Source organism: Hyperolius riggenbachi, chromosome 8 (assembly GCF_040937935.1).
Source record: "Hyperolius riggenbachi isolate aHypRig1 chromosome 8, aHypRig1.pri, whole genome shotgun sequence".
Lineage (NCBI taxonomy): Eukaryota > Metazoa > Chordata > Amphibia > Anura > Hyperoliidae > Hyperolius > Hyperolius riggenbachi.
In genome coordinates, this window is record NC_090653.1 from 217,418,705 (window position 1) to 217,429,833 (window position 11,129).

The 11,129-nt window shown below is 41.6% G+C and overlaps 1 protein-coding gene across 1 annotated transcript in view; it reads right to left on the reverse strand.

The window, feature by feature from the left end:
- Positions 1 to 9,521, reverse strand: part of SRPK3 (SRSF protein kinase 3) — a 130,305-nt gene extending 120,784 nt beyond the window's left edge. Inside the window, exons 1-2 of the mRNA XM_068248169.1 lie at positions 9,223 to 9,521; positions 4,621 to 4,741 (exon numbers count right to left, since the gene is read on the reverse strand). Coding sequence (XP_068104270.1) covers positions 4,621 to 4,741; positions 9,223 to 9,238 — 137 coding nt within the window. The 5' untranslated portion in view covers positions 9,239 to 9,521. The remainder of the gene's footprint in view (positions 1 to 4,620; positions 4,742 to 9,222) is intronic.
- Positions 9,522 to 11,129: the final 1,608 nt, after the last annotated feature.

An 11,129-nucleotide genomic window follows, 5' to 3' on the forward strand; every position in this document is an offset into this window, starting at 1 on the left:
GGAAGTCTTGCCCAAAGACTTCTTACTGAATAGGTACTGACCCTTGCCGGGTTTTAAACCCTGGTCTCTCATGTCAAAGGCAAAGCCCTTAACCAGTACACTATCCAGTCCCAACCATTAGTTCTTGCTCTGAAAAGCATCGGTATGTGGCCACCAAACTTCCGTCATGGCAGCGCCACATTCTAACGCGGCTATCTGTGGCAAACTAGTATGACAAACAGAGTGTTTCACTTCATTCAAATTCTCTGACAGAGCTGCCGAATGCGTTATATACCACACAAAGCACTTCCAAACAGTCAATCGTCTTTCGAGGGAACAAAACAAACCCCAATCCCTCTATGGGTTATATACACATGGAAGAGTTTAGAAAAATGGACCACACTGACCGGCTAATCACAGCTGTCAATAGTGAAGCTGGTTTCAACATAATTCCTGCCTCTCAATGACTTTACAGCTAACCTGCACTGAATGTGGGATGAAACTCCCATTATTAAACTCTTGTACGTATTCCTAGACACAATACATCTCATTTAAATGATCCCCCCGCCGCAAAGGAGAAAAATGTTTTATATTAAAAGTACATATACTTAGATGCAGAGCTAGGACACGGTCCTCCAGCACCCAAGGCTGAGACAGCAAATGCACCCCTCCATCCTTCCCACCCCACCCATCACACTCTGATAGCTATTATACTAAGAGGCGCCCCAGGGCCCTCAACACCTTAATCTCTAATTATCTGGCTTGCAGTCACTGCCATGTATCCCCATTTCTTATTTCTCTCTGCTTCAAACATTATAGGGGAATGATAGCTGAGCGAGTTGTGCGCCCCCTCCTATACTGCGCCCTGAGGCTGGAGCCTCTCTCGCCTCTGCCTCGGCCCTGCTTAGATGATCCTGATCTTATTGCCGGGCAACGGGAAATTCCCAGGCAGGTGACCGCTCTCTGCCCGGCCTTTCTTACTGAAGGATTAGAATGTTTGTTACCCTCTTAGGGCTCAGACACATTATAAGTAGTAGAAACACACTACAAGGTTATGTTTAGGTACTTCCTAACCCCGGACAGAATAACCAAATTTGGTCATAGCACATCAGATCGCCGTTTTAGTTGTTGCGGGAAAAAGGCACTTTATTGCATACCTAGTGGTCATGCCCCAAGGTACGCAGACTGTAACAGAGAACCAATCAAATCATATTATTATTATTATTATTGTAATACAATAGTAGGCAACCAAGTCCTGAAAACTCTTGAGACAGGCCTCCTTGGACTAAAACCAGATCCAATCACACGGGTCCAGTCCAGTATAGCAACAGCTAAACTGACAATCGCCATGGCCTGGAAAACCTCGATTTTTAGCTTCAATTTGGTTAAAACATAACTTGCCTATGCAGTGTTTTATGACAAGCTAAAAGCCATGATGGATGACAAAATGGACAAATCTTAAAAAAGTGGAGTCCTCTATACACACAATACTACCACTGCCCCCTCTCCTATCTCTCTCTCAAGCATATAATGAAGATTACCCATGGGCACAGGAGGCTGGATGCCCCCATCTATAACCTCTAGGACAAAACCGGGACACCCCACCTTTCTCCTAAACATCTCCTTCCCACACCCCTCCCCCTGTGGCTAGAGGATGATATACCTAGGCACTTGAGGATTCAAGTCCCCCCAGTTGTTACCCACAAGACACTGGATTGTCATAGTACTAACCATGACATTTATTGGTTAGAGCAATGTTGAAAATAAAGCCAAGTTCCATTGCACATGAAGAGCTTTTTCAGGACAAAAAGCTTAGAAGCTACTGAAGATTTTCAGTCATGTTTCTGCTAACTGATATGGTTTGTGTTACTGTCTTAAATTGTTATTCTCCTCAAGTGAATTAAGCAAAAAGTTGCTTTTGTTTTTATATGTATAAAAAGTTATTGTATACTTGATACTTCTGTTTTTCCACAAAAACATTGAAATGAAACCTAGATTATAATATCAAAAAAGTAAATTGATTACATAGGGAAAAAAAATAAGACATACAGGTACATGACCTGATGCACAGAAGGCTAGCAAAACTGCCTTGCGCAGGCAGCGCACAGCAATTTTACCAGTACCAATGCCAGGGGAAAACCACCCGTTACACTATTAGCGTTACCATAGCAATGTGTGCATTACTCGGTAATGTGCGTGACGCACTTTACCAAGTAATGCGCACATTGCTATGGCAACGGACATGGTGCTAATAATGTAACGGGGAATGCTTCCTTGGCGTTAGTAGCGGTAAAATTGGTAAGCACCGCCTGCAACAATCGAGCAGTACAGCTGCCTGTGGAGAAGAGGCCTTACAGTGTTGAAAGCTGTGTGTGTGGAATTTCACTGCCATTAATAAGTCCTTTTTTTGTATAGCGCTTTTCTCCTGTCGGACTCAAAGCACTTATGAGGCAGCCACTAGAGCGCACTCAGTAGGCAGTAGCAGTGTTAGGGAGTCTTGCCCAAAGAACTCCTTACTGAATAGGTGCTGGCTTACTGAATAGGAAGAGCCAAGATTTGAACCCTGGTCTCCTGTGTCAGAGGCAGAGCCCTTAACCATTACACTATCCAGCCACCAGAAGCAAGCTAAGCTCTTCAGCATCTGCATTGGTCAGATAAGCCAATTATCACAGAAAGGAACCAATAAGGAACAGAGATGGATTAAGATGTAATGGGGCCCTAGGCAAGGCAGTAGATTAGGAGCCCCCTTGTGGTCCTTTTGGTAAGCCGAAGTGGAGAGAGCTCAAAGAAGGTGGCAGGTGGGCCCCTTGACACCAACTAGGCTCCAAGCAACTGCCTAGGTTGCCTGGTGCATAATCCTACTCTGATAAGGAGTCTTGAGAGTTGGAAATAATCAAGCTTTAGTAACTTCACCTGCCTATATTTAGAACTACAGCTGTTTGTGGACTTTCACTGGAGATAACATCTGCTTCCATTTTCATTACTAGACATGATCAATGAAGTGTGAATAACCCCATGCATACAAATATAATGCAAACAGTATGCTGCAGTTTGAAACAAATACACTTCCTGTGGATTAAAGAGAACCCGAGGTGTGTTTAAAGAATGTTATCTGCATACAGAGGCTAGATCTGCCTATACAGCCCAGCCTCTGTTGCTATCCCAAACCCCACTAAGGTCCCCTTGCACTCTGCAATCCCTCATAAATCACAGCCATGCTGTGAGGCTGTATTTACATCTGTAGTGTCAGTCTCAGCTGCTCCCCCGCCTCCTGCATAGCTCCGGTCCCTGCCCCCATCCCTTCCCTCCAATCAGCATGGAGGGAAGGGATGCAGGCGGGGACTGGAGTTCTGCAGGAGGCGGGGAGAGCAGCAGACTGACACTATAGAGATAAACACAGCCAGCTCTGACAAGCTGTTTGTCAGCAGCGTGGCTGTGATTTATGAGGGATTGCAGAGTGCAGGGGGACCTTAGGGGGGTTTGGGATAGCAACAGAGGCTGGGCTGTATAGGCAGATCCAGCCTCTGTATGCAGATAATATTCTTCAAACCCACCTCGGGTTCTCTTTAAAGCGGTTTAACACCCAGCATTACAACTTTGCTTTAAAAGATTGCTTACAGTTTACAAACTATTATGCCAGATTTTTTTTTAAGCAGAAATTCACTGAATGGGTTAAACATGACATTTTAGTGTTGGATTTAACTAGGAATCCGAATCCGTTCTTATCTTTAGTTACAAATGTATCTTTATTTGGCATACAAATAGACCTTTGAAAAGCCTGCCGGGGAAGCCCTCTTTGTTCTCTCAGAGCAGTGTTTGTTTGTTACATTGTAGATAGATACATTCGTAACTAAACAAGCAAGCACGGAGGAGAATTTCTAGCTAAATGCAGCACTAAAATGTCATGTTTAATCCATTCAGTGAATTTCTGCTAAAAAAAAATCTGGCATAATAGTTTATAAGCTGTAAGCAATCTTTTAAAGCAAAGTTGAAATGCTGGGTGTTAGACCACTTTAAGATTAGACCGTACATGTCAAACTCTGGCCCGCGGGCCACATTTGGCCCTCAGAGCCATTAAATTTGACCCTCAAGGTCTAGAGTTTGGCCCACTCTAGACCTCCAGGGAAGCTATATTGGAGGTGAAGCCCTAGAACACCAGGGAAGCCATATGGGGAGGTCGGAGGAAAGCACTAAACACTAGGGAACTGTATAGGAGAGGGTGGGAGCCACTAGACACCAGAAAACTTTATAAGGGAGGAAGGTGGCCAGTAGACAATGAGGTTGGCCTGTGACTTGGTCCCAGTGTACTATTTCGTTCCACTTTGTATTTGAGTTCGACGCCCCTGGATTAGACCAATTCTAAGCTGTATTTACATGCAAGCCCAAATGATTAGCACCTCAATGACCATCTCTATTCATTAGACACTTAGACTAAACAGGCTTGGTTTGTGGGCAGTTTGTGGGCAATTGCTGTGGTAAAGTATCAGCATGAAGGCCGGGTTGTCGTTTTGCTTCATACAGGCATTAGTACACATGCAGATTCATTTGGGATGAGGTCAGAGCTACTCATAGTCCGTGTATCAGCTCCCATACCACAGTAGATAAGCAGCAAAGAAGCAGCGACAGGGCCTGACCACTCACCCCGGCTGGCTGTCAATGCTGGGACTGCGGGGCTCAGGAATCCCGGGGATCTCTCGCTCCACAGCCTTCTTCTGTCTCCTCTGCTTCTTCTTGCTTTTCTTCCCTTGGCTGTTACCTGAAACTAAGGAGCAAGCTGGTAACTAAATACACAGGACACACCAAGCTACAATGTATATGTGCATCTAACAGACACATGGCGCGACTGACATGTGACTCGTGAGATGTGGGAACGTACAGCTATGCATGTGTGTTAGTCAGGCAAGCCCTACAAATCTCAATCCCACCACAAGCTAATATGTGACCTGTGATGCTTATACAGATGTGTATTGTGTACACCTGGCTCAGCTGAATGGCATGTACTGTCTCATGTACAGTCCTATGGAAAGAGGCAGTGGGGTGGGGGATAGTATTTAAAGGACAACTGAAGTGAGAGGGATTTGGAGGCTGCCATATTTATTTCATTTTAAACAATGCAGATTGCATGGCTGCTCTGCTGTTCCTCTGCCTCTAATACTTTTACCCATAGATCCTGAACAAGCATGCAGATTAGATGTTTGACTTAAAGAGAACCTGTACTGAGTAAAAATATTTAAAATAAACACATGAGGTAACTTCAAATGAACATTACATAGTTACCTTGCCATCAGTTCCGTTCAGAAGCTCACCATTTTCTTCTGATAATGATCCCTTCCAGTTCTGACAATATTTTGTCAGATCTGAAATATATCAGTTGCTGTCAATAAAATATCAGTTGCTGTCAGTTATAGCTGAGAGGAAAACTGATGTACCAGGTATTGTCCATGTTTCCCTATGGCTCAAGTGGGCGATGTTACAGTTTAACTGTGTGCTGACCAGAAAGCTGTTATGGGTAATGGCCATTTTAAAAATGGAGGACGGAAAATTCCCTTGATCACAGTGAACAAACAGGACACGGGACAGGAGAAAGACACAGAGGAGTAGACTACATGGAAGGCAAGTATGACTTGTGTATGCTTATTTTGACTTTTAATTTTCAGTTCAGGTTTTCTTTAAATGACAACTGTAGTGAGAAGAATATGGCGGCTGACATATTTATTTCCTTTTAAACAATATTATTATTATTTTTGATTTATATAGCGCCAGCATCTACCATTTGCCTGGCAGTACCGCTAATCTATTTGGCTGCAGTAGTGTCTGAATAACACCAGAAACAAGCATGCAGCTAATCTTGTCTGATCTGACAATAATGTCAGAAACACCTGATTTGCTGCATGCTTGTTCAGGGTCTATTGCTAAATGTATTTGAGGCAGAGGATCAGCAGGACAGCCAGGCAACTACAACTACAGTAGTTAAAAGGAAATAAATATGGCAGCCTCCATATACTTCTCATTACAGTTGTCCTTTAAAAAGAAACTGTGACTAAGAATTTAACTTCATCCCAATCAGTAGCTGATACCCCCTTTTACAAAAGAAATCTATTTATTTTCACAAATGGATCATCAGGGGGCGCTGTATGGCTGATATTGTGGTAAAACCCCTCCCACAAGAAACTGAGAGGATCACGGTCCTGGCAGATTCCTTCAAAGAGGAACTCCAGTGAAAATAATGTAATTAAAAAGTACTTCATTTTTACAATAATTATGTATAGATCATTTAGTCAGTGTTTGCCCATTGTAAAATCTTTCCTCTCCCTGATTTACATTCTGACATTTATCACACAGTGACATTTTTACTGCTGGCAGGTGATGTCAGTGGAAGGAGATGCTGCTTGCTTTTTTTAGCTGTTGGAAACAGCTGTAAACAGCTATTTCCCACAATGCAATGAGGTTCACAGACAGGAAACTGCCAGGAGTACCATGGTCCTCACAGTTTCCTGTGGGAGGGGCCTCAGCGCAATATCAGTCATACAGAGCCCCGAGATGATTCATTTGTGAAAAGGAATAGATTTCTCATGTAAAAGGGGGTATCAGATACTGATTGGGATGAAGTTCAATTCTTGGTCATGGTTTCTCTTTAAGTTTGACAGAATTTGCCACATGCTTCTTTCAGGTGTGTCACTCAGACACTACTGATTCATGAAAGATCAGCAGGACTGCCAGGCAACTGGTATAGTTTAAAAGGAAATCAATATGGCAGTCTCCATATCCATCTCACAATCTTACGCATAACAATAAACTACAGCAAGCAGGGCCAGCTGCAAGGGATAGGGGATGCCTGTGCAGACATCAGATGGTAAATGTATCTAAAGCCTGGTACACACTTTCAATTATTAATCGGCCAATTACTGACCAATTTTACCTCCTCCGTGTAGTATAAGGGTGAGCAGATATTGAATACTATGAGCAGAGTGTGCAGGTAAGCTCCCATACTACATGGAGGGGGTAAAATTGGCCAGTGGTTGGCCAATCATAATTGAAAGTGTTTATCAGGCTTGTTTCAGACACCAGGTATCTATCATATGTACACATTATTCAGTTAAAGCCTGGTACACACATCCAATCTTGATTGGTCAATGATTGGCCAGATGTACCACTTCTATGTAGTGTGACAGCTTACCTACATCATTTGTTAATAGTATTTAAAATCTGTTCACTTTTGTGCAACATGAAAGTGGTTAAATTGGCCAGGGATTGGCCAATCAAAATTGGATATGTGTACCAGGCTTAAGTTAGGCATTATATTTTGTCTCATCTAAAACTTTTAGAAAAACAAAAGTTTGCTTTCCTAAAACAGAAAGAATTTGCGATAATTCAGGTTGGAGTGAGCTCGAGATGTCTCCCAGGCACCACTGCTGAATATATGCAAATTAACCATTAAACCATTAAAACTTTTAGAGCAGGTTTGTCACAATGCACTACAAATTAATATATTTGACATTTTAGCTCAAAAATATTATCCAGCCTGCAGTATATCTATTGCTAATTAGGAAACTGAAGACACATTGAAAAATTGTGCAGATCTCGGTCAATAAGCATAAAACAAAAAAAAATGTTATAAAACAAAAAATAAAAGACATAAAAAACACTGGGGCTGATTTATCAAGACAGGTGCAAGGAAAAGTAGAGCAGTAGTGGAGGAGTGGCCCAAAGCATCCAATCAGAATTTTTTCCCAGCTGCTTGCTGAACCTGATTGGTTGCACTGGCACATGCTTCATCTTTTTCTTTTTTTTTCTTCAGTTTTCTTTGCATCTGTCTTGAGAAATCACCCCCCATTCCCTCTAGTGATGCCAAATCGATCGTTTTTCAAAGCTGACATCCACTGTGACTCATAAATGATCTCACCATGTATGGACAAGATTGGCCTTTTCCAAGAAAAGAACAGTAGCTAAAAATATACTTTACACAACAAGAACAGTATATATTATATGTGCTGATTAGTAGCATTGTCTGAGTATGTAATCTATACAGATAGTTAAAGGATACCCGAACTGACATGTGACATGATGAGATAGACATGTGTATGTACAGTGCCTAGCACACAAATAGCTAGGCTGTGTTCCTTTTTTTCTTTCTCTGCCTGAAAGAGTTAAATATCAGGTATGTAAGTGGCTGACTCAGCCCTGACTCAGACAGGAAGTGACTACAGTGTGACCCTCACTGATAAGAAATTCCAACTATAAAACACTTTCCTAGCAGAAAATGGCTTCTGAGAGTAGGAAAGGGGTAAAAAGGGGAATTTCTTATCAGTGAGGGTCACACTGTACTGTAGTCACTTCCTGTCTGAGTCAGGACTGAGTCAGCCACTTACATACCTGATATTTAACTCTTTCAGGCAGAGAAAGAAAAAAAGGAACACAGCATAGTTATTTGTGTGCTAGGCACTGTACATACCCATGTCTATCTCATCATGTCCCATGTCAGTTCGGGTATCCTTTAAGATCACAGTGAGGTCCAAATGATAGTATTTAGACTACAAAAATAGTGCTAGCCATACACAGGCTCAATAACAGCCTGATACAATATACAACCAATCTCCACCTGACTGGAAATCGATCGTTATAGTAATCGATTCTAAAAATGTGTCTACTTGAGCACATATATTTTTAGATTTTAGATAGAGCACTTATGTTGTCCTGCCTAATAGAGATATTTACTGTACCCAGTCACTCTCTCGACCAATAAACTCCTCAAAGTTGATCAATCGGGCATGCTGGGACAATAAACTCACAGCCAATTCGATCAAATCGATTGAATCAGCCAGAAAAACGAATAAAGGTTTGGCCAACCTAATAACACAATCACATGACACAGAGCTTACTCATAGGGCTAAGACTGAATACATACTTGAGTCTATAGAGTTACTGCAACAAATGGTCACCTCTAAAAATAGACACACATCACCAGCAATAGATGAAACAAACGTGTCGATTCCATATTGTCCTGTTGTGATCATATATTACAGGATGGGGAACAGCTACTGCTGGGGTTATAAATGCTGAACCCAATAGACTAGCAGTGTACTAGTTAGAGGAATATAGAGGAATATTAACTCATCTAAACAAGAGAGTATATAAATAGAGGCATTTCTGTACATCCCAGTAAAATAAACATCCCCGGATATCCTAGGAAAGCAGTTAAAGCCCCCCCCCCCACCCCCCCATGCCTGGTCTTGGGGTGCTCACCTTTCTTGGAGCTCATGATAGAGTTGGAGAGGCAGTGGGGAGGAGAGGAGACATAATGAGAGAGGAGAGACAGGGGGACTGAGGGCAGGGGAGGAGGAGAGACAGCTGGAAGCAGGCTTGGAGTGGGGGAAGAGACAGCTGCAGAGGGAGAGGAGGTGATCAGCACAGGGACAGCCACAGCACAGGACAGGGACGGATGGATGGATGCGATCACGTTCTGAACAAGACGAGACACCAATGTCAGCAAGGAGATGAAAGCTGATAGTAGGAGACTGGCATAGAGAACCAGGGAGGAGGCATACAGCTTATGTCAGGAGAGAACGTCACTGCTGTGGGAGGAGAAGGGAGAGAAGACATGGCTGTCCCCTCCCCAGCCATACATTCACATACTCTAATGCCTGGTGCACACCATGCAATGTCCCGTCAGGTAGATGGTTGAATAGATCATTTCCGGCAGGTCTGATCTGTTTTCTGATCGTTTTTCTGATCGATTTTGTATAGAAGTGATTCAGAAACTGTCCCCTTATTGATCATCAGCAAGTGAATGAGCTGGATAATAAAAGTGTGACAACTTTATGTCCAACATAAATTATGACATTGTTTTATTTACAATTATTTCATTGTTTTACTTTACTTTTTAAAAGCTATGGGTTGTATTTACTGCATATAGATGCAGAGATCTACTCATCACTTTTTATTTGACTGTTATAAAAAACAAAAACAAAAATAAACAAACAGACTTCCCCTTTACAATCACCCGATACTTAGAGTGAACCTCTCTCACCCTTTTGTGTCTTGGATTTTGTTGTTCATTTCATAGCTTGAACTCTGTTATGCATTTTATTCATCATGTTACATCTGTCATTGTAATCACTAGTTCTGTATTTTGAACCAGTGTCCATATTTGATGTATATCATTGTATCATTATGTACCCCTTGTTTGTTTTCCTACTTTGTACAGCGCCACAGAATATGTTGGCACTTAATAAGTCAATAATAATAATGATAATAACCTGAATTTAGCAAACTTATTTAAAAATAAAACACATGATGTACCTGCAAATTAATACAGTTAAACCTTGGATCGAGAGTAACTTGGATTAAAGCGAAACCAAAACATTTTTTAATTCAAAATATTTAGTTGCACCACTCTGACACATACAAAGATAAATAAACACTCCTTCAAGCCTATGAGCATTTCAGTGCATACTTTTCACCCTTCTCTTTTCATAACTAGGGTTATACAGGTGGCAGCCATTAGCAATTCCTCCTTTGCCGGTCACCACCTACTCCACCAGTTTGCCGGATTCTGTCCCGGCAATATGACAGGAAGGGAGCGGTACCTCCAATAAATGTAAAATATTTTATATTTGTCATCATGCAGCTGAAAAAGGCTGCTATTTATTATTATAATTTAGAAAATAGATTTTATTTCTGAAATCTTGTATTTTGAATTTGGGTCCACTTTAAGAGCGCTTTGCAATACAAACAAAAAATGTTGACTTGATATACAAGCAATGCCTTGATATACAAGCAAAAAAGTAAAATGTGTCACGTCATCACAACTAAGCCGATAGTTCTTCTACCTTTGGCGCAGCAGGATTGTATTTATTTGTACTTAATCTGAGTGTAGAGACTGCACAACTTCACAATTCCAAGAAATCCTCAAAAGTAACTGTCATTGGATAAGGACAAGAACAATTTTTATTTTATACTATTTGACTGGAACTGTTTTTGGATTGTGGCATGAATCAACTGGGTTTTCATTAATCCTGATGGGGAAATTCGCTTTGATATAAGAGTGCTTTGGATTACAAGCATGTTTCCTGAACAAAGGTTACATACTTACATCGCAGTCAGTTCCTCTCTGAAGCTCACCATTTTTTTCTTACAACGATTCCTTCCAA